Raw genomic sequence first — 24027 nt, 5'->3', positions numbered from 1 at the left:
AACAGTTTTGGGCTGTATGCCTCCCTGTTCACCTAGAGAGCCCCCATTATTAGCTTCACTCATTCGAGCCCCTGAATTTCCTCTGCTTTTCCCTCTCCGTGTGAGGTTGAAGGTTTGATGATGGACTGTTGTAGGTTAGCTTTAAAGCCAAGCAGCCAATTTCTGTGCAGCCCTTTCCCAGGTACACCACTGTGTCTGACTGCAAAAGTTAACAGCATTGCCAAGGGAAGAATTAAAGATAGGAGTGGCTGAGGTGGGGCTCCATCTGCACTCAGAAGTACCTATCCCAAGAGCAGAAATAACAGGGATTAGTGCAGAAAGGAAAGAAATCCTTCTCTCCTATCCCACTCCAAGCCCCTAGGAGATATTCCGTGTGCATGGAATTGCCCCTGGAAACTGTGAGTGGATTTGATTGGCCCCATTTAACCCTAACCTGTCTCTAGAGAGTGCAACATCTTCCACAAATGATGGGGCAACTGTAAACTACTTGAATGAGCACAAGGCTAAGAGTTAGGAGAATGGGGTGCTAGTCTTGAATCTGCCTGTGAGTCATTCTGTGACCGCTGATCTCTATGTGCCTCAGTTCCTACATCTGTAAGAAGGTCAAAGGGACCCATTTGGAAGCCCAGAGACGCTGCTGCTAATCCCAGCTGCTGCTCCTCTCTTTACTGCTCTACCGGTAACTCCAGCAACCCAAGCATACTGCTCTGGATCTACCTCCCTGTCTCTCTTGTTGTCCCAGTCTCTGCAGGAACCAAGCTGGGCATTAATGGAGCCATGGAGCTGCTTTTCAAAGTCATCACTCCTTACAACAAGAAACACTCCAGGACAGTCAGGTAGGCAGCAGCTACAAGGGAGTCCATTTGGGTCTGTCCGAGTGTAGCTAATATGCCAAATATACAGATGGATGGACAAGTTTAGATCAGAGCTAGAACAAGCAGCACTGGTCAGAGCCAGACCTGGATCCAAGTGTTTCTAAAGTTCTAGGGGTGTCTGGAACCAAGAGTTTGGTGCCACTTGTAAAGAAAATGAAATCAAAACTGACACAACTTCACTGCAAATGTGAAATGAACATTTTTAGAGGTACAAAAACATTCAGCAAATTGTCACTGGGCCCTGGGGATTCCCGGTGCATCACACTGCTATGCTGGGGAATGGAGTTCAGGTCCTAGCATCAGTTCCTCGCACCCCAGTGTGGTGAGGCATTAGGAGTAAGGTGGAGACAGCCTCCTCTCTGCAACTAATGGTAACAAGCCCTTTGTGTCACTCTGCAGCAGGCTTCTGCTCCACTTGACCAGAGAGATGCAGTGGTTTTCTTAAAGCAGAGCTTTGCCCAGCCCTTCTCAGATGGAGAGTTGTGATTGGCCCAATGTGGGGCTTTTAATGGGCTGGGACCCCTGCCACCTCTAATAAAATCCTAATGTCTGGGTCTATTTTTAAGCACATGGCAAATGTTGTTTCAAAGTGACTTTTTTCTATAGATACTAAACCTGCTCAGATTCTCCAGCTTGCCACTAAAATTAGCCATGCAGCTGTCTGCTCCAGCCCTGTCCGCAGCCAGTTCTCAGAGTAAGATTTATGAGGCCTGCACGCCTGTAACGGGGAAGGAGTACATGGGTGAGGATAACAAACATCAACGGCTTTGCACCAGCCCAGCCTGCTACAAACAATAGAGAGAAAATGCAGGCTACGGCTATGCATGTCTGTGCAGTGCCCTAGGCTCACAGCTCACGCAGCCAGGCACACAGACATGAGCTGGCTCATGCAACACCCAGTATACACGTCTGTGTGGTGCCCTGTGTGCACAGCTCACACAGCCATGTGCTTGCTCACGTAGTAGCCGGTGTACACAACTCACACAGACTGCCGCATGCTCAAATACTTGCTTGTTGAACACACAGCGTACTCAGGTTTCAGAGTAGCAGCCGTGTTAGTCTGTATCCGCAAAAAGAAAAGGAGGACTTGTGGCACCTCAAAGACTAACAAATTTATTTGAGCATAAGCTTTCGTGAGCTACAGCTCACTTCATCGGATGCATTCCAAGTTGATAGATTTCTACTCCATACGGCTAAATTCAGTGCCTTGCATAATGACAGGTTTCTGAGTAGCAGCCGTGTTAGTCTGTATCCATAAAAAGAACAGGAGGACTTGTGGCACCTTAGAGACTCACAAATTTATTTGAGCATAAGCTTTCATGGGCTACAGCTCACTTTATCAGATGCATTCCTTATGCTTATGCTTATGCACAAATAAATTTGTGAGTCTCTAAGGTGCCACAAGTCCTCCTTTCCTTTTTGCAGTGTACTCACTCTCTCACAGGCGCCGGCTTGTTCATTTCCCTGGGGGGGCTCAACCTCTGCTCCACATCAGGCCCTGCCCCCATTCCAACCCTTCCCCCAAGGCTCTGCCACGCCCTGCCTCTTCCCACCCCTCCCCCTCCCCCAAGCATGCCCCACCCTTGCTCTGCCCCCTCCCCGCAGCACCTCCTGCATGCTGTTGAAAGCAAGAGGCAGGTGGCACTGGGAGAGAGGGGGAGGAGCTGATCGGTGTGCTGAGCACCCACTATTTTTCCCCTGTGGGTGCTCCAGCCTCGGAGCACCCACAGAGTCAGAGCCTATGCTCACTCTCACTTGTCTCAGCAAGGGTCATGGACGATAGAGAGGCAGACAGGAGAGTCTGTGACACTAGAGGGAGGGGGCGGCCCTTATCTGGGTGCTGTTAGTGGCCCTGTGGTTGGCAGATAGGGTGGGTACAGGCTGGGCACTAGTTATAGGCCAAAAGGTCTTGAAGGGAGGAAGAGCAGATGGACGTGGGTGGACTTGGAACTCTGATACTTGCCGAACCAACTGGGTCATAGGTTTACCATGCTGAATGAGACCATTGGTCAGTCAGGCCCAGCGTACTGTCTCTGTCAAGGGCCAATACCTGATATTCTAGGAGAAGGTGACCTAATCACCAGCCCAAATCTCCCAATAATGCACCTGGCCAATTATACATTTTTCATGGGGAAGTGATTTGAGTTGCTTCCCACCACCCTGATGCGATCAGCGTATACCTTGACTCATGCCACTGTCATTCTTTAAATACAGTGTAACAATGGCACACACTGCTCCTCGTCCTACATCTGTCATGCTTTTTGGAATCTGGCTAAACTGCTTGCCTTGCTAGCTGCTTGGCTCTTAAGACCAAGCGGGCCTGGCACATGTACAGCTTCCTGCAGCTGCCTTGTTTGTGGGACTCAATTAACTTCTGCTGTGGCTGCATTTTTGGCCTTCCAATAGTGTGCGAAATACCTGGAGCTGCTTTGCAGCTTCTGTAATCTCCATGGACCCTCCCTTTGAGCCTGGGAGGAGCGCAGGACATTCCCTGTGGAGTGGTTCTGATATCACGCGCTCTGAGAATAGGTTTCAGAGTAGCAGCCGTGTTAGTCTGTATTCGCAAAAAGAATCTTTTTGCGAATACAGACTAACATGGCTGCTACTCTGAAACCTGTCATTATGCAAGGCACTGAATTTAGCCGTATAGAGTGGAAATCTGTCAACTTCATGAAAATTTCTTTTTGCTCTGAGAATACTGTCTCCTACATTCCTAGACTGTCTGAGCACCCTCCAAGATTCCTCTCACGCCGTGCATTATCTTCAAGACTCAGATTCACTGGGGAATTGGTTAACATGAAACTGCGTGGCCCAGAATATGTTCACCCCAGAGTGCCCGGGCTCAGATACTGTAGCAATTGAAAATGATTGATGTGTCAATGCCTATACTTAACTGAATAGGCAAATTCTCCTCCCTTCCCGCCCCTTTCTCCGTCCTTCCTATGGAATTGCTGCCTGTGATTAGAATAGTGTTTAGTTATAGTAGCACGACTCTACTCTGCATATACTCTGCATACTCTGCAAATAGTAACTCTGCACTTTCTAGCTCAGAACGTGAATGTAATAGGACTTGGACTTGTATCAGTTCAGTGTGATGGAGCATGGCTGGTGAATTTTGTACCAGTGAAAGCTGTCCTGGAAACTGAACTTTTCTATTTACACACTGCACAGATAAAGCACAGAAGGAGGCAATGAAACCTTCCTCCTTTGTCCTCTACCTTACGTGGGCTGCATGGGGTGTTCGGTCTTGATGGCCCTATTTAGTTATTGGCTCTCTGCTGAAAGCTGCTCACAATGATACATCCATACTTGTGGTTTTTGTGAGGTGCACTATGAAGTGGGCTGAGACTTCAGTTTCAGAGAAGAAGGGCAAGCTTAGGCCCTGCTAATAAACAGTGCATTTCTTTCAGACAGCAATGATTTTAGTTTGTCGTCAGCAGTACTTTCATTTTGTTTCCCTTTATCCGGCTCACTAATGCTGGTTGGGAACTTTTCCATCAGTGTTTTTTTGATGGAAAATGCAGTTTTGATTTTTGCTGAAATTGTCATTTTTCTGTTGGAAAAATCAACCCCAAGCATTTGGGTTTGGTTTGGATTGAGTCTAATCAACATTTCATTCTGAGTCAGTTCCACGTTAATCTGTGTCTGCCTGAGCCGCTGTGGTGCCTTGTGGGAGTTGTAGATGACAGGTGAATGTGGCATCTGGGTCCTGGAAGTGGTGTGCTCCATCCCTGTGCTCCAGCCCATGATACTTGTGGAGAGACATGGGTTAACCAGCAGGACCTGAATCAACAGAAGTCTTTTAGCCTTCCAGGGAGCCAGTCTGGAGCACGTACTTTTAATTACATTTTAAGAGCAAGGAGCTAGGAATGGCTGAGCATCTCCATGGCTGGACTGGAGACAGCTTGCTCTTCACTAGAGGAAGTGCTACTAACTTTGGCATAAACCCGTTTTGGTTTAAACAGTATGTTTGTTCACAGCTTGTTGAAAGGCTTTATTTTCCTCTTGTTCAGAAGGAGCGAGAGGCTGCATCTGTTTCCAGCCCATCTGAAGGCATTGCTCTCACTCGGTGCCACAGAGAAGCAGAGACTTGGTTTACTGGACAGCGAGTGCTCTCAGAGACTACTGATGTGGATTTAGAGTCTAAAATTGGAACTCCAAAGTGCAAGGAGGGTGGGAGATTCCCTCTTCCCTCAGCTCTAAGGGACTCCTGGGACAATGATGGTCTGAAAATCTCCAGCATCTTTAAATTTCATCAGAAACTGGGGGCAGGGGGTGTGTGTGTGGGGAAAAAATATGAAAATGTTTTTTCTGTTTTCTGATCAGCTGTAATTGGAAATCTCTAGAGAGGTAGAGGCAGAGTAGCTTGCTGTGGCAGAGCAAGCTGAGCAAGAGAGCATAGGTTTGTTATTGGGTTTCTTTCCAGCTCCTGCTTGGAGCCTGAAGAGAGACCAAGGAGGTGGTCTGGGCTATTTGGGGAGGTTTTGCTCATGGTCTTGTTCTAAACAAGCCTCTGATCTTCCCCTTTTCCCTGCCCTTGACATTTTCGTTCAGTTTTATAGCTACATGCCACCAGGATTTACCCTGCTGTTGGGAGGAAGGAACAGCTGGCATCCCCCGGGGGCTGATGCTACCTTTACTTTTTGATCAGCTGCCAGGAATGCATAGTGGAAAATACACCCACTCCAGTTACTATGTCCTCTCTCATGGATGTACTCTGATTGTACTAGCCCAGGCAGTAGATGCACCAAGGTTATTTTAAGAGCCTGGCCTGTTGAGCCTCAGGATCAGAGCTATTTGTTAAGCCAGAAAAGATGTGGAAACAAGATACATAGTGCTATTTATTTTTCACAGTGGCAAAGCGGTGGGTTATTTAGACACAGACTCTTCCATGCCCCAACTGACCTCTACTGGGGTATATACCAAGTGGCATTAATTCCCCCTTAGACTATAACTCACAGACGTTGTTGGTCTCAATTAGGCGTGTATGGTACTCACATTGTTATGCCATGATTGTGTGGGACTACCCAAAAGTAGACATATTGGAAAGAAAAGGCAAAACTTTATGAAACAGTCTTATAGAATTCAATAAACATCCACAGGGTTCTATAGAACTTTGATGAGGCTCCATTGAACTTAAGTGAAACTGAAGCCCTTTCAATAGACTTTCTTATCCATCTTGTAGTGTTCTATGACAGAGAGAGTTCGCTGTTAAATGTTATAGGATTTTTTTAAACCCTGAAGAGTGGTTCTTATTTTCTGTAAAAATTATCTAGGCTCCTTCCATGATGGAAGGACTAGTGTCCTAGCAAATGGTAAAAGATGATGCCAAATGCACCTAAGTAGCCCAGACTCTTAGGAAGAGGTGAGACTGAAAGAGACAGGGTGGAATTTGTTGAAGGGGAAAACAGCACAGCAGAGGTATCTTGGGCCATGAGGGGGCACTTGCATAGTGGCCAGCCCCGCCAAAGCTAATTCAGTTGAAAATTTGACTTATAAAAATTCTTTGAGTAATATTTGCCCATTGCTATTTTTGCCAACTCTTGTGATTTTTAGCTCCTGTAAACATGTTTCTGAGAATCTCAGCTTCCTTTTGCGTGGGTTTTTTTTTTTTGTTTTTTTTGGTCTTTTTTTTAAATGAAAGTTTCCAGCCCTCATGATTGCTGAGGAAGGCTTGAAAACGTGATCCCTCCCCCACCAAGAAAGCTGAAAAATCAGACATGGGATTTAGTCTAGAAGAACATCCTATTAAATAAACTGGATGGAGAGGGATGGAGGATGTCAACAGGAGAGGAGAAAACGGTCCATTCAAGATTCTCCTTTATACCAAGGGCTGTTCGTTTTGATTAATATCTTAGATGACATGGAACAGAGATGAGTACATCATTGGTATAAGTAAATAAAAAGCAGCATTTGAATGTAATCTAATGAGTCATTGTAATAGGACAAATGAGGTCTGAGCCAGAAGAGACTTCGTTTATGCAGTTCCTCAGCCTAGGTTCTCCTTGTACAGTCTATATTGCTTCCCTGAATAATCTGCCTTAATAATAAGTAATAAAATCTTATTTCATATCAGTGGTAGCTCAGAAATAGAAATGCTTTGCAAATATAGTTACACCGAAGAATTATCTGTTATTGGCTGTGTACTGTTAATAACAGAAGGAGAGAAAAATTGAAAAATTAAGAGGCAGAGTCAAGGGAGAAGATTCTTTCTGATGAGATTTGAAAATAGATAGAGAGTCAATGAGGCTGAGAGAAATACTGCACAGGAAAGTTGTTCCAGATGCCAGGAGCAAATAAATTCATACAGAAAGCCTGGTGCCATCTATTGGTAGCCGCAAGTGTTATGCAATTACCACAGTTAAAACAGCTCTCAAAAACCATTGTATACAATATTTGACAAACAGATAGAAATCCACTTCCACATTTAACTTAATTTCTATAAAAAATGATGGGAAAGAACAAGTATTGATTGACTCACTTCATCAGTAGTACTATTCCAGAGGAGTTAAGCTCATTGTTGATTTAGCTCACAGAGATCAATGGCCATTTCATTTCTATTCCAGAAATGGAATGGTTTGGGTTAGAAAGAACTGTTGCTTCCTATTCAAGGGATTTCTTTGCTTTCCTATTATATCATCTCCTTCGCTGGCCTATTGGGTTATGTTTGAAAAGATGGCATCAGGGCAAGGTCTTGCTATTCCCCGTGACTTGACTTTCACACCCCATGGCTATAACTGTTGTAATTTACAGTTGACCTTGCATGATGTCTTTTGAGGCATATCTCCCATTCAACCACAGACATTATTTGCCCAGTCTAATGAGATATACTACTCTATTTCACATAGGATCTTTCATGCAAGCTGAATACCAGAGTGCTTCCCAGAGTTAGATAATATGTAAGCAATAGGGTGATGTTCTAATTATCAGAAGGAAGAGGGATCGGGAGGTACTTCATAGTGAAAGGAGAAAAGAGCCTCTGGATAATTTCTGGTTTCACGACAAAAGTTTTTTTTTCTCCTGCTGATAATAGCTCATCTTAACTAATTAGCCTCTCACATTTGTATGGTAACTTCCAACTTATCTGTGTGTGTGTGTGTGTGTGTGTGTGTGTGTGTATGTATGTGTGTGTATATATATATATATATAGATGTATATAATCTTTCTTACTATATGTTCCATTCTATGCATCTGATAAAGTGGGCTGTAGCCCACGAAAGCTTATGCTCTAATAAATTTGTTAGTCTCTAAGGTGCCACAAGTACTCCTGTTATTTTTGTGGATAATTTCTGAGAAAGATAGATGGATTATGGATGAGGTGGAGCTGTGGAGGAGATGGCTCTCCCATTGTAAGAAGTAGAAGTCAAGCATCTGGTATCAGATGAGAAAGGATAGTTTTATGGTTACAGCCCTGGTTTGGGATGTGGAAGGCATAGGTTCAGTTCCTGATTGTAGTACTAACTTGCTGTGTGATCTTGGACAAATCACACGGAGCCAGAGGCTCAGCACACACAAATGGAGCCTGGTTTCCAAAATATCTTAGAGCCCAATTTGGTACCAAAATAAGGGCATGATTTTCAAAATCAGCCGAGCGTCTGAGGTGATGAGCTCTTTTGAAAATTGGACCCTTAGTCTCTCTGTGCATCAGTTTCTCCTTTTACACATGGGGTAATGATGCTTCCTACCCCACAGGGATGCAGTGAGAAAAATCCATTAACATTAGAGGCTCTCAGATACTATGGTGGGGAGGGGGTGGCATCTGAGCAGGTAGAGAGAGAGAGATGATCCATGAGGCAGTCAGTAGAAATGTACGAATGGCTGCTACTTTTATGCACACAAAGGGCATCTTTTGAACTGGATTGTGGAAGGAGTGAGTGAGGGTGGGGTGATGTGCTCACACTACCTTGTACGTGTATGAGAAGGGGGTCAACAGCAAAGCTCTAGGAAAGCAGAACTATTGATTAGCAGGAGTTGTTTGGGAAGCCAGACTGTCGGCTAGCTATAGCTGCTGCGGCACTTGCACTAAAGGAAACCATAGGCTGTCAGCCCTTTTTTTTTTTTGTTTATGACCTAACTGAGCAAACCCTCCCACCCGCCATCCCCAGGGGGTTGTGACTGGATGGAGGAAGTTTCTATGTGAACCCTATCTGAATTCTCACCACTGAAGAGATAAGCAAGCACTCTCCCTGCCTGTTCGCTTGGCTCCATTCCCATATGTCAACGAGACAAAGGAAGAATCCCCCTCGGAGAGTGCTGAGCTGTATGATGACATTCATTTCCTGATAGCAGGGGGAGAGGGGGAGAAAGAGTGAGCAGATAAAACTCAGACCACACACTTAGGTGTCAGCACATCCATGTTGGTCCAGTAATGTGCTCCCAGGGTAGGGATATTGATTTTATGTATTTTGGATTTTTATTGGTATGGCACCAAGGTGTGCCAAGTGCTTCACAGAGCAAAGGAAAGCATAGTCCCTGCCACAAAGAGCTTACACGTTGATACCCTTATCTGTATTTGGACTGTAATAGGGAGAGGAAGGCCAGAGGGAATACCATGGTTCTAGCAATAAGATCCCACAGTTATTCAATTAAGGCAAATCCTTTTTACACTAGGAAATGTTTCTAAAGAACTGCCCAGTGCTGCTACATCCGTTCAGCTCTGCCTGGCACAGCAAGTATGACTAGGACTTCAGCTGCCACCACCAGTTTCAAACACTGTATTGTTTTGTACACAAACAGGTATAATGTGACACTGTGTCAAAGTCCTCAGCAGCAGCCCATTTCCACTAGGAATCCTTAAGCTGTTGACGCTGGTGGAGCTGAACAAGTGTTAGCAATGGTGGGTACTTATGAGAGCATTTCCCTGGTGCAGATATGCTCTTTGGTTTCATGTATGCAGTGGACTAATAAGTATGACTGGCTCACTTCTGGAAGCTATGACTGAAGAAGAGTCCTCAGCACTCAGCAGTTGACCTGAGGCCAGGCTCCCAACATTGTTTGCACAGTAGTCTGATGACTGTGGGGATGGGGAGGGAGCGTTGAATAAAAGAGCAGCTTAAACCCAGTGATGTTCAGCCCAAGCCTACATGAAATGTGATTAGGTAGGTGAGGAAGAGGGTTTTCTGATGGGTGTTGCTGCAGACACCGTATGGGTCCATGGCTTGATAATGCTGTCAGTGCTCTTCTTAGCACCATTATTTGCAGGGCAATACTCGGGATGGCAGCTATGAGAACAAAATCTGTAAATAACCCTGTAGCTGTGCGGCCCTAGGCTGTGTTCAGAAAAGTGGGCTGGAACACATGGAGGAGAACCTGACAACTTTGAGGAAGTGGCTGGTGAGGAAGACCAGTTCTTCACTGACTCCAAATATGGAAGAGGCAGCAGCTTTGGCAATGAAGCCTCCCTCTATTTCTGAAGTGTAAACCTTGAAACTGTCATGGCTCAGAGATTGGGCTTTACAGCAGGCTGCAGCAATAACTGGACCATTTAGGAAGACACATAAAATCATCAGATGATTTTGGCTTATGCACTGAACTTTCCCTTCCTGTTAAATGGAACAATGTTTGGACTTTGCTCAAGCCATATGGCATACACTCCAATAACATAACGATGCCAGCTGGGTTCAACTCCCACTATCTTGTTGGGAGTGGTGGTCTGTTGATTTTGTGTGTGGGGAGGGGGGTTGTTTAAAATCATGCTTGCAAGGCAGCAGTCATGCCAACTTTCACTGCTTTCCAAATTGTTGTGTGCAGAAAAACAAGGGCACATGGTTGAACCACCCTGATAATGCTTAAATTTTGACTGAGCTCCTTTTAGCTCGTTCCGTTTTATTTTTATATCTACAGCTAGACCGTGCCACCCTGGGCTGTTATCAAGTTTGTTCTTACATACTAACCAGAGTTTGGCTGGGTTGGTTGGGAGCTCTCCGAGAAAAAGAATAATAATGATATACAATTCATAACTTATAATTTAGGTTTCTGCAAATACTGGTCAAAAATGTCCCCTCAGTTATGCCACTGAAACCCCACTAATCTCAAGTGGCAACTGTGCAGTGTAACCAAGATGAGAGCTTGGCTTGATATTTGCTGAGTTCTGAATTAATAATTTTCCTTCTAAATCTCCCATCCGAGTACAGTACTGATCAAGCCTGGTGCTAGCTACATAGCTGTTGAGATCTGACCAGACAGCTGATTCCCAGAGGGTTGTACAGGCATAACTGAGAAGAATTTGACACTTTTTGATTAATTCAGGAAGTGGCTCTGGTGGGTTAATAGGGAGCACTCTTCTCTGTGACTGCGGAACTAACTGTCCCATTGTGATGCTAAAGAAATGCCAAATTTGTTTGTGCAGGACTCCTGCCTGCATCATCCCCACTGGCGTCTTCACTGACCCATTCTTCATTCTCCGAAGTAATGGTGCATTTCTTAGGGCATCTGTTCCACTGCCCCTGCGCTTACTATTTAGAACTTCTTTCCTAGACTTCAGGTCCAATAGATCCCAAGCTGTGGTTTGTGCATCACTCGACAGTGGTCTGCAGAGAACAAGGAGGTGGTGTCTAATTTTTTACATCTGCTAAATTGCATTAAAAAGAGCTTAAAACGCTTTCCTAACATTCCTTTTCCCATGTAAGCAATTGCTATTGATGCCAAAAAGACGTTATATGTTTCAAATGGGAGGAGAGGGGTCAGGATGAAAGGCGAGGTGTCTATCTGTTAAGCTTAGGCTCATGCTCTGAAGAAGTAAGAAACCCGCCCCGATCTAGAGTGATATTTCTTTCATGTTCATGCTCCGCACTGACACTTTGAAGAGCCAACTTTCAGCAAGGTGCATGGAGAATTGAGCAGGTAGATTCAATCGCCAACAAAAATAGACACTGCTTTATATTGGAGATGTGTTTCCTACCATGCCTGTGATGTGGCTGTTTCCCCACTTCTCTGCCCTGCAGCTAAAAGTGATTCCCTGCCTGATGGCCAAAATAGCCGTTGGCGTATCCTGCATGATGTTGTTGTCTGAGACCCTCCTATAGAACATAGGCATCATTTTACCACGTGAGCCAAAAGGGAGTCTCCATCTTGCTGAGCCACTATAGACCAGATGTTTAAAGGTAGTTAGGTCCCTCAGTCTTTTGAAAATCCCACTAGGCACCTATTTGTATATTTAGGAGTCTAAATACCTTTAAAAATCTAGCCCCATGTACCTGGTTGACCTTGCCTTAGCTGGGTATAAACCAACTCTTCCAGGTACTCCACCTCTCTCTCTCTCTCTCTCTCTCTCATGCTGATAATGACCAAAATATTTTGGAAACTAGCTGTGTGTAGTTCTGCCTCAGGATGCAGATCAGTGCCTACTGAGTTTTTCAAAAGTGCCTAAATAAATTAGGTGCTTAACTCCAATTGAATTCAATAGGATTTAGGCCCCTAAACGGCACAGGTGTTTTTGAAAATCCCACTAGGCACCCATCTGCATTTTTTAGCACCCAAATAACTTTGAAAATCTAACCCAAGGTGCCCAAAATGCATCTGTAAAATAGAAATACTTAGCATTTTTCTGCCACCTTCATCCATTGATCTCCATTTGTGATTTATCAACACTAATTAATTAAGTTTATAGCATCACTCTGGTGGGGCAGGCAAATACACATAGGGAAATACAGTGGAAATTCTTGATCTGCCTAAGGCTACACATTAAGGCAGTGGCAAAGTCAGGGGTGTGGGGGTTGGGACTGACAATTTCCACAAATTTTCCTCCCCATTTTTGTTGAAATTTCATTGAGATGAAAGCTTTCCAACAAGCTCTAATTTCAACCCACATTCTATAACAGTGTAGATAATATGTATAAATTGCATAATCCCTATCTGTAAAATGGGGATAATATTACTTACCTCCTTTTGTGCAGGGTTTTGATATATGCAGATGAAAAGCACTGTACTGTTACTAATCTTTCCATTTACTCCCTAATGCAAATGTGTGTGTACTGGTCATAATGATGCTTCCTTCATTGTTACCAGCTGCAGCCAATGCATTTGGCCTACTTGCAGTTAAACAGTGATTTGGAGGCTTTTACAGAGTCAAACTGCGGCCCTAATGCCCCAATTGGACCTACACAGTTGGACTTCAGTGCCCACTCAGAAATTCAGGTTTGAGGTGTGTAAACTGGAGGATTGCATCACATGGCATTCCTGCTTGTTTACACACATGTATTTCTTCATGCAGTACAGGGAAAATGATCCTGAATATGTCTATACTGCAATTAAAAACCTATGGCCAGCTGGCTCGGGCTCGGGTTGTGGGGCTGTTTTTGTGGTGTAGATGTTTGGGCTCAGGCTGGAGCTCGGGCTCTAGGATCCTGAGCTGTGGAAGGGTCCCAGAGCTCAGGCTGCAGCTTGAGCCTGAAGATGTACTACATTGCAATTAAACAGCCCATTAACTCAAGTCACCTGGCACCAGCTAGCTGTGGGCTTTTAATTGTAGTACAATGGAATCTCAGAGTTATGAACACCAGAATTACAAACTGAGCAATCAACCACACACCTCATTTGGAACCAGAAGTACACAATCAGGCAGCAGCAGAGACAAAAATAAATAAAAGCAAATATGTTACAGGACAGTGAATGCTGTGTTAAAAATAAACTACTACTAAAAATAAAAGGTAAGCAGCATTTTTTTCTGCATAGTAAAGTTTCAAAATGGTATTAAGTCAATGTTTAGCTGTAAACTTCTGAAAGAAGAATCACAGTGTTTTGTTCAGAGTTACGAATATTTCAGAGTGAGGAACAACCCTTCATTCCTGAGACATACCCTCTATTAGCCGTGTTTGCATATGACCTCTAGCTGCAGTGGTGTGTTCTAGAAGGGCCTGCAAGCTAGTTTTCCTCTTTAAATCATTATCTTGAACACTTTCCTTTGGCTGTACTTTATAGATGGGCTTCATCTGAACAGAACCAGAGGGGAAAATGAAGTGCTGTACAAAGCTATTAAACTGATGTATCTGAGACTAGTAAAATGGCAACATTTTTTTTCATGATTCCATTAGATTAAAAAGAACAAACTTTTTTCCCCGTCCGGTTCCAGTATCAATCAGTCGTCTTTTTCTTTCTTTTGAGACAGCCAGAGTGTCTTCAAAGAAAGGCTTACACAAGTTGACTCCATTTCCAGGAGCACAGGGCCCAGTGCTGTATGCCCACCCCCATCTCAGTGTTGCATCTTCACATATCTAATTCTTTTCATATCTGTTAATTTTTAAAGATTTTTACATTTTTAAAATTTCTCTTTAAACATACATTTTAGGAATGACTGAAATGAAAGCCATATCTCCCATCCATCACTGCAGCCTTGTTACATCCAGGTAAAGGATACTTTTTAGTGAATAATATTTTACATCTTTTAGAGCATCCTGAAGTACTTTACCAACATATAGTGCCTTGGAAATGCTGCCATCTCTGGGATGGAGAGTGCTAGCCAATGAGTTATGCTGTAGAAAGAGAAGGAGAGCTTTGGCTATGGACCTTATTATGTTGAAACCTGCCTCCCATTTTGTACTTACAAATAACTGTGGACATAAATAAGGTGGGTGAGGTAATATCTTTTATTGGACTAACTTCTGTTGGGGAGAGAGACAAACTTTCAAGCTTAAATAGAGCTTGTCTTCGGGTCTGGGAAATGTATTCAGAATGTCACAGCTAAATACAAAGTGGAACAGATTGTTTAGCATAAGTATTTAACACACATTTCAAGGGATCATCCAAGGTAAAGTAACCTGTTAACACCCCTCCTATCCTGGGCTGGAGGCAGTTGGAGGGAGTTGTTTGTGGGTTATAGATTGTTTTATTAAGCCATAAATCCAGTGTCTCTACTCAGTCAATGACTTTTAGTATCTAGAAAAGTTATGAATTTACACTCCTAGACTTATCTTTTGAAAGCGCTGTTCAGGTTTCATTTGTGGATGAGGACTGATAGGTCAGATCTAGAGCGATCCCTTTGTAAAAAGTGTTCACCCACAGGTGATGCAGTGTTTTTGTCTTTGTCATAAATATAAAGGGAAGGGTAACCACTTTTCTATATACAGTGCTATAAAATCCCTCCTGACCAGAGGCAACTTCCTGTTATGTGTAAAGGGTTAAGAAGCTCAGCTAACCTGGCTGGCACCTGACCCAAAGTACCAATAAGGGAACAAAATACTTTCAAATCCTGGCATGGGGGAGGAAAGGCTTTTGTTTGTGTTCTTTGTTTTGGTGTTTGTTCTCTCTGGGGACTGAGAGAGGCCAGACAGAAATCCATCTTCTCCAACCCATCCTAATCCAAGTCTCCAATATTGCAACTAGTATAGGTAAACCAGGCAAGGCGGATTAGTTTGTCTTTTGTTTTATGTGAATTTTCCCTGTGTTAAGAGGGAGGTTTATTCCTGTTTTCTGCAACTTTAAGGTTTTGCCCAGAGAGGGATCTTCTGTGTTTTTGAATCTGAATACCCTGTAAAGTATTTACTATCCTGATTTTACAGAGGTGATTCTTTTACTTTTTCTGTAATTAAAATTCTTCTTTTAAGAACTTGATTGATTTTTTTTCATTGTTCTTAAGATCCAAGGGTTTGGGTCTGTGTTCACCTGTACATATTGGTGAGGATTATTATCAAACCTTCCCCAGGAAAGGTGGTGTAGGGCTTGGGGGGATATTTTGGGAAAAGATGTCTCCAAGTGGTCTCTTTCCCTGTTCTTTGTTTAAAACGCTTGGTGGTGGCAGCATACGGTTCAAAGCTAAGGCAAAGTTTGTACCTTGGGGAAGTTTTTAACCTAAGCTGGTAAGAATAAGATTAGGAGGTCTTTCATGCAGGTCCCCACATCTGTACCCTAGTGCTCAGAGTGGGGAAGGAACCCTGACAGTCTTTTACCATTTTCCTGTGTGAGTTCATTTGAGAGCATAATCATTGTCTAGTTTCACCCATTTAGTTGTTATTGGGGCATTAATGCCTGGGAGCTTAAATTCATAACTTTGCTAGACACTAAAAATCATGGACTGAACAGAGACACTGGATTTATGGCTTATTACAACAATCTGTAACCCATTAACTCCCCTTCCCCAGCTGCTTTCCCCTCCCTCCCTTCCTTTCCCCCCTATTACTGGAGTGGTGTTAATGAGCCACTTCACTTTGAATGGTCCATTAAAATATGTATTAAATACTTATGCTAAACAATCTGTTCCACCTTGTATTTAGCTGTGGTGCTCTGAATGCATTTCCCAGACCCAAAGAAGAGCTCTGTGTAAGCTCAAAAGCTTGTCTCTTCCATCAACAGCAGTTGGCCCAATAAAAGATGTTGCCTCACCCACCTTGTCTCTCTAATATCCTGCGACCTACAGGCCTACAACAATATGGCATAAATAATGACATTTAGAAGCCCTGTTACCTGGCTTGCTGGCACAGCTGGATGTAGTTGGACATCTAGTTGCTATCATTTTGCCCACAATTAACCACACGCCCAAAAGTTTTAAGTGCCAGGCTCTAGATACCCTCAGAGAGCACTTTGTCTTTTAAGGGTACCTCTGAAAGGCTCCCATGTTGCAAAGTGCTCGGAAATCAATTTATCCTCCTCAGAAGGCTGAGTCCGTCTCTACCAAGATTTGAACCTGTGGTTACAGGGATTTGGCATAGGTCTTTAAGCCATGCTCTTCAGCTGAGTCAGTGATACACTATACCGGTTTTACTTGGTAAATGAATTGTCCGCTTTTCTTGTATTGCTTTGAGTGGGTTTAGTCCTCATAAAAGTGTGAGTCAGAGAACTGGCTAGAAGTAAACATAATGCAGGCACAAGTAGGGCTGGATCTCTTCTTCCCCCCCCCCCACTTTGCTGATTCACCTCAATCTTGATGTGCAGTAAAATATTTTTGATGTCTGCCAGTCTGGGCGGGAGGGAGGGCTCCTCTTGAGCATAGGCTGCCAGTCCTAGTAAACTGATGTGATCTGAATATGTATCGGCTAAGGACTTGGCTAAGAGACCACCAGACTCATTTCCACTGGTGATTTAAATGGGATTGAAAGGCGGGTCTCCAGGGGGAAAGGGACAGATTGAACCCCTTTGATTGACACTTTTTAATTACATATTGGATGATTTGGGCCCACATTATGCCAATGTGCTGCACTGGCTTTGTTCGCATATGGTTCTATGGTAATATGTTAACACACCAACCTAAGAAGAGCATTCCTATTCTCCGCTTTTATAGATCTATCAGGGATAACATCAATGCCTCTCTCAGCCTCTCCATGCATGCCCTTTGGGTGGGGAAACTGGGTTCTCACATGGTCATACTGAAGCTGCTGTGGGTAATTAATCTGTTAAAAATTCTATTTGATTGTGATCCTTCCAGCCCTTTCATCTTGATGTGAGTGACAAGCCTGCCTCAGCCATACTGGTGACATCTGACCCCGGAGAGAGAGTTGATTAAAAATGGAAAATATCTTTCTGGGACTGAATTTCAGCCTTTGGAGGTGGTGCTACCTCTGCGCTGCCTTGAAAAAGAGCCACTGGTGCTTTGTTTGAACATGAATCAAAATGTATGTCCTTGGCAATGAGTAAAATCAGCCCCTCCTCTGATGAGAGATATATTCTGGGAGCTAAGGGACTGGATGGCTCAGAGACCACCTAATTCCCTCATGCTTTGTACCATGTACACAGATGTAGTTGGATTATGTGTCTATGAAAGAGACAGAGAGAGATGCCTGAGCTGGGACTCTTTGCAGCAGCTCTTTGTAAAGCCCAGTGATTCTTCTTTTTTGCCAAAAACAAACTCATTGCGGCACCATAAAATACCCCAGTGAGGGGTGGGTGAGAGGCAGGATTTATATTGGGGGGCATGGGGGATGAGAGAGAATGAGCATCAGTTTAATTCCTGCTTTCTGGGTCTCATTCTTCTCTGGCATTGGTTTTACACTGGTGTAGTTCATAGGTTTATGGCCAGAAGGAACCGTTCTGATTATCTAGTCTGACCTCCTGCATCGCACAGGACAGAGATCCTCTTTTAGTGACATCTGTATCACACCCATAACTGCTGCTTGAGCCAGGGAATATCTTTTAGAAAAGACTTTGTGACTTTAATTCTCCATGGTGCAAGTGAGAGAAGAATCAGGGTTGATGTCCGCTGAAGGCATTTAAAGGGCAAGGGCCCAGTATATTTTCGGCAGTAATGGGTGCTCTGTGCTGTTAACAGTGACTTGGCCTCCATCTATCTTCTGTCTTCATCCTTTTCTCTTTGATTGTTAAAATCCATAGAAACCCATAAAGCTTCAGAGAAAAATTCTTTAAATAGGCTTAATTTCTGTATCACTTATTTATACGTGGGATCTCTTGCTCGCTAATTACATCCAGCATAATGGCTAGAGTCACAGAAAAGATGTGATTATTTTTTGGATGAAATATAGAGCTCCCTTTAAAAAAAAAAAAAAAAATCCGGGTAGCTGGAACTGAAGCAAACATTAACAAAGAACTTGTGGGTAGAGTGTGAAGAAAAATTAATGTTCCGGGCATCTTTGCCATCCTTCTGCATTCCACCAAACCCACATCTGTGCAGAACAGCTGGAGCGCCACCTGTTGATGTTGAAGGGGTTATTACAAACTGTAAGCAGGCTGGAATTTAAGAGCTCATGATGATGGGTGTTTGTGTCAGTCTTGGACTAGCATTGGCATGAAAATGCCAACAGCAGCTGTGGCCTTGCCCAACCACATTTCCAGGATCCATAAATCACTGTTTTTAAATCTTTAAACCAAATTTCTATGCAAGTGCCTGCACATTTATGCTCAGTATTGTTGGGCCACTAAGGAAATGATTATTCAAGGCATTTATCTCAGATGAGATCTACCTCTTGTACAAAACACCTGTCGCCATGGTGTCCAAGTGACCCTTAAAGCTAAGTGCCATGTATCTAAATGACCCTTAACTGTCAATTATGAAACTGTATTTTTAGCAGGATGCATTGCTGACTATATAAATCCTGAGAGTGAAGCATGAGTTCCTAGGATTGAAGATAAAATACAGCCTGACAATATGTATAGCTTGAGTGTAGTTTATTCCTTTCACTTTTCTGGGAAATGTGCTTCGAGCCAGATGATTGTTTGTGGCAGCACCCAAAGGGCTCAATCAGGATCAGGACCTTCATTGTGCTAGGTGCTGTATAAACACGCATGACGGGGCTGGTCCTTGCCCAAAGAGCTTGCAATCTACACTCACTTGTTGCATCTTGTCTTTGTGTAATGAGCAATAGGAATGGAGGAGGGGGGAGAACAGGAGGGGGGCCATGATAAAATCATGCCGTATGCTAGCCATGTGCAGAACCTCATGGTTCCCAATCACCTTTATTTTCCTTCAATAAATCCTAGGAATCCCCATTCGCGCTCTACTTAGCCATTGTCAGTGTGAGGTCTTCTCTAGGCATCATGGCAGAAGGGAGTCTGGAAGAGGCATTTGACCAACTAAAGGGTAGAGGTTTTATGCACTAGTTTGAGATAGGTGTCCCATGTGTCAGCATGCAAAAAGCGCAAAGACGCCCATGGGAGAGGTGGACAGGTGGGTGATTAAAGCCGTAGGAATTGGATTTGCACAGATCTCTTGGGTTGTTCCCTGCCTATCCAATCTTTGGCCTCCCTGCTGTCTTGGAGCAGTTGTAAGGTGGTTTTGAGATTTGGACACCTACCCAATGGAACTGGGCTATGAACTTTCAACTCATTTCACCCAAGCCATCAAATAGCCTTCACATAGTTTCACTTTTCATTTTCAAAGTGCTGTACAAATATCTGTTTAATCCTTCGGTGTTTGGTTATGATGGGTTACCTGCTATGGAGTTGGATCAAAAGGGGATATTAAGGGAGCCAAACAGGAATGATAAAACAATGACATAGATAAGAGTCCTTGAGAAAACAATGGGGAAGCTGTTTATTGGGGAATACCCTACCTGGCTTCACTCAGGCTCAGAATGGTTTCTTATCAAAGCTTAAGCCTAGGATCAAAAGGAGGATATCAAACATTAGAGGAACCTGGGCCTAAAAAAAGGTGGAAGTTGAGAGAGTGGTCAGAGTGTCAGCCAAAGCAAAAGCTGGCGGGCTGGCAAGGAGACAGAGAGGCAGAAACAGCAGCAGAGGGCTGTGCTTCTCACAACCCAGAGATGGAGGTAACTGAAACATAGCAAAGCTTGCAAGGAAAGTTTAAGGATTGGGTAGAGGCAAATGTGCATGTAGACCTTTTATTGTTGTTTTTGTTTACCCTTCCCTCTGTGTGCTTCCCACACATGAATACATAACACTTCGTTTTGAAGAAGTGGTGGCTGTGTCACTTTAACCACCTTGTTGGTCTAGGCCAACCCTCCAGGATTGAAAGATTAATTTTTAATGAAAGATTATGTCATGTGATGGTATCTCCAGGAATTCATCCAGCCAAAGTTGGCAGCCCTACGCTGGTCACAGGTTGCCAGAGTGAAAGGCCTTACAGATGCTAAACCAAACTGGGCCTGTGGCATTAATGCAGTTGGTGAACAAGGGAGCTGCGGCCCAGAAGGTCAGTTTAAGAGAGGGTGGACCATGTGAGGTGCAGGTAGTCAAGGTTGTGCTCAAGAAGCACAAAGGGGTTTGTTTCATACCTATGACACTAGTATGAAGCGTAGGTGAATTATCTCTATTTTAAAGATAGAGGGACTGAGGCACAGAATTAATCAACAGCTTGCCCAAAGTCACACCGTCAGTTAGTGATGGATGCAGGCAACATAGTGGCCTGAATCTGCATGGGTGACCTAGAAATAAAACTTTTCTTATTATTCATCGTCTGGGGTGCCCAGTTGTGCTGGATAATCCAATTTTTATTTGGCATAGAGAACAGTGGCATTTTTCATGGTTGTTTGTTTATTGTTCCTACACTGAATTTGCAAGAAGTATTTGTCTGTCTGGTTAAGTTGTGCTCATGCCCCGTTATCAACCCTGCTGATTTGGAAGCACTTCAAAGCCCTTTATTCTTCAGAGTGGCTGTCTCTGAAGCTATTGAGGATTTTTTTTTACGTTTTCTGTTACAGCGCAGCATTTATTATTATGCCTTTTAAGATAGGACAACTTTAGTTGTACATTTTTTACTGAAAGGTATAAATGAACCCCCTTTGAGAGGGTTGTTTTTTAAAATCCAGTTATGATCTTAGTGATTTATTGCTGCAAAGAATCAGTCGACAACATCTGGACAGGTCTGTAAAGCTTTTTTTTTTTTTTTTAATCTGTTCTTTCCTGAGACAAATGTAAAGTTTTGCACTGGGCATGTTATCAAGTTCTCTGGTGTAGCATGTGCTCACAGCTTCATCTTCTCTGAGCTTTGCAGCCTTTCCCTCCTGTTCCTGTCTTTTTTGTTCTCTCACTCATGCACGGTTTATTTTTCATTATCCCTTCATTTCCCTTGTCCCAGGTTCTTCATCTCATTATTTCTTCTGATGCCAGAAAAGGGGCTATTAGTTTACCATATGGTGTTACTAGATGACCATGTGGTACCAACACCGGTTGTCTTGCTTGCTAAAGTTCTGTCAGTGCATCAGTCAGCTTGCCTATCCCTCGCTGAATGTCCTTCCCTCCCTCCCCTATATGACTTTCTGTTGTGTTTCTTTCTTTCCCCTTAGAATGTTTTGGGTGTTTGAATTTGTTCATAGCCCCAGATATTGATTATATTCTGGGGAGGCTTTGCCCGCCATTAACTCAGACACTCTATCTCTTTTACTGGTTTACAGTCTCATGGGAAATACTGGACTTGATCCTCCACTAGCATAAATCAGTGTAGCTCCATTGACTTCAATTTATCTGAGCCAAATAACACCAGCTGAGGATCTGGCCCAATATCTTTATTTTCCAAATGTCTTTTCTTCACTTTGCTTGTGTTGCACCTACATTTAAAATGCCTGACCCTATATGGAGTTCCTGTAAAGTACACGCTACATGACACACAACAGACTGTATATTTCATTTTCTAAAATCCTTTTGATTGTGGTTTTTTCAGAATGGAAATTGGCAAGCTTCATTCTACTTAAGTATAATTACATTCTCTCTCGCACGCACGCATGCACGCACCAGCTGAGTTTGGGCCTGCTTAGGGTGCCAGCCTGGGACTCAGGAGACACAAATTCAAATCCTTGCTCTGCCACAGACTTCGTCTGTGACCTTGGGGAAGTCACTTAGGCAACTGAGGTGCAGAGAGACTATGTCTAAAACAGGGAAAGTAGAACTGCCCTGCCCCATAAGGGTATTGGAAGGATAAATGCATAAAATATTGTGAGGAACTGGATGCTACTTTGATTGCGGTTCTACAAGCACCTTAGCTAAAAGGAGTGTGATAGTCACAGTACAGACATGTAGTAAGAGACATTCCCTGCCCTGACGAGGGAGCTAACATTCTAAATAGGCAGGAGACACACAGGAGGGGAAGGGATCAGCAGTACCGGCTCGCTAAAAAATGGATTCTATGTGCACCACTGGAAGGGATACAACATACAAATGTTTATTCTGGTGGTCGTGAGATGGGAACTCCTCCTGGATTATTGAATACGAAGGTGTCCTCTATATCAGTGCAGAAGTAATTTTTTTTTCTACATTTGGAGAAAGGTCTCAGATTTGACTTCTGTGGCCAGTGCTGTGAGGGATTAATTGCCATAGAGCAGACACGCAGGCAAAGAAACATGGGCCTCGGTTGTCTCAAATCACTAGTCATTTTTGGTATTCAACTTGACGTGTGGTGAAGGGGCCTGACTTTCAAACAGTGCTGGGCGCTCACTAGCTTTTTGATTAGCTTTACTTGGAAAAGGGAGGTCAGACGGCATTCGGCAGTGTACAAGTCTCCGGTACTGAGTGATAGATTTCGGTATTGCCTGGCTTAGGTAGGTGCTGACAATCTGTGTTAGTCAAAGCCCCTCTACTCTCTTTTACCACCCAGGAGGGGCGTGGTCAGATGACTGTCGGTATTTCCATGGTTTCTTCTGGTGGGAAAGGGCTCGCTTCTTCGGGGGAGGGTGCACACTGTGTTTGTGGCTCTGTCATCAGCTGGTTACACTAATTATGAAGTCCTCCCAGAAGCAGCTGATCGTCTGTGGAATGTGATGATTCCTATTAGTGGGAGGTACTGGGCTTTGGGCCCAAGTGAGGTCTGGGTTTAGATGGTGATTTACTGCCCAGAAAAGTGTGCAAAACGAGTCCCTGCTGCCTCTGTGGCAGAGGGGAGATTGGCTCTCTCTGTCTCTGACATAGCAGTGTCATAGGTCTGTGGAGGTTCCTTGTGAATGTTTGATCCTTCATTTTAGATAAGCCCCCAAAAGTGCATCCAATGCCTATTGGAACTGCCCTGACCTCGTAGGTCTGCCGGATGGAGCCAGAAACACTGTGGGCACAGCTTTTCTCATGATATTCGGGGTTTTGGCATCTGGTTCAGGAATCACCCGGAAATGCAGTGGCCAGAGCACAATACATGTATATACATAATATCAAACCCCAGTCATGACTCATATTTGGATCTGAGTTCTGGATGACGGTTTGAGCTGGGTTGAGATTTGCTTGGAAGTTATTTCCCTAGTCCCTAATTGAGAACTTGGGGGAAAGGCTAGGTAATCGGTGTGAGCAGTATAGCCCATTCCAACAGGCGGCAGTCTAACACACTGATGGTTGCATGTCACACTGAACACCTTCCATCAACTGACCGGCTGCCGTCTAATTCCTGCAGAAGTGATGATGACTTTCCTGCTTTTTAATTGGTGAGACCTTAGTTGCAGAAATGCTACCATGTTGGCTTTTTTTTTTTTTTTTTTTTTTTTTTTTTTTGGTCCTGTTTGTGTGTCTGACAGATTAATTCTCAGAGAGGTAGGTTTGTAAGGGAGGTTGGCCTGGAACATTAGGTGCTGGCAGGAGTCGGCTCTGGAAGCTTTCATCTTCTCAGCTGTTGAGTGGACACACGATAAATACGTGAAAATATTTGGTGAAAATAAAATATTTATTTTCTGCTGCAGGATAATTGGCTCAGCACGGAAGTTAATATGATTTATTTGGGGGTTTGTTTATAAAGAGATTATATTGTAATGAATCTGTGGGCATGAAGGGCCTTATAGATGTAGTTATCTGACATGCTGTCAGCACCAGAACTTCGCAGCAACGGTGGGGCTGGAACTCT

General features: G+C 43.7%; 1 protein-coding gene across 1 annotated transcript in view; it reads left to right on the top strand.

Annotated features, from left to right (window-relative positions):
* The window catches only part of AGBL1 (AGBL carboxypeptidase 1), a 366216-nt gene that overhangs the window by 4016 nt on the left and 338173 nt on the right, over positions 1-24027 (top strand). The window contains exon 4 of the mRNA XM_043494685.1: positions 743-836. Coding sequence (XP_043350620.1) covers positions 743-836 — 94 coding nt within the window. The remainder of the gene's footprint in view (positions 1-742; positions 837-24027) is intronic.

Source organism: Dermochelys coriacea, chromosome 10 (genome assembly GCF_009764565.3).
Source record: "Dermochelys coriacea isolate rDerCor1 chromosome 10, rDerCor1.pri.v4, whole genome shotgun sequence".
NCBI classification, from domain to species: Eukaryota; Metazoa; Chordata; order Testudines; family Dermochelyidae; genus Dermochelys; species Dermochelys coriacea.
The sequence above is the reverse complement of the archived record's forward strand: the minus strand, read 5'-3'. Positions and strand labels throughout refer to the sequence as shown.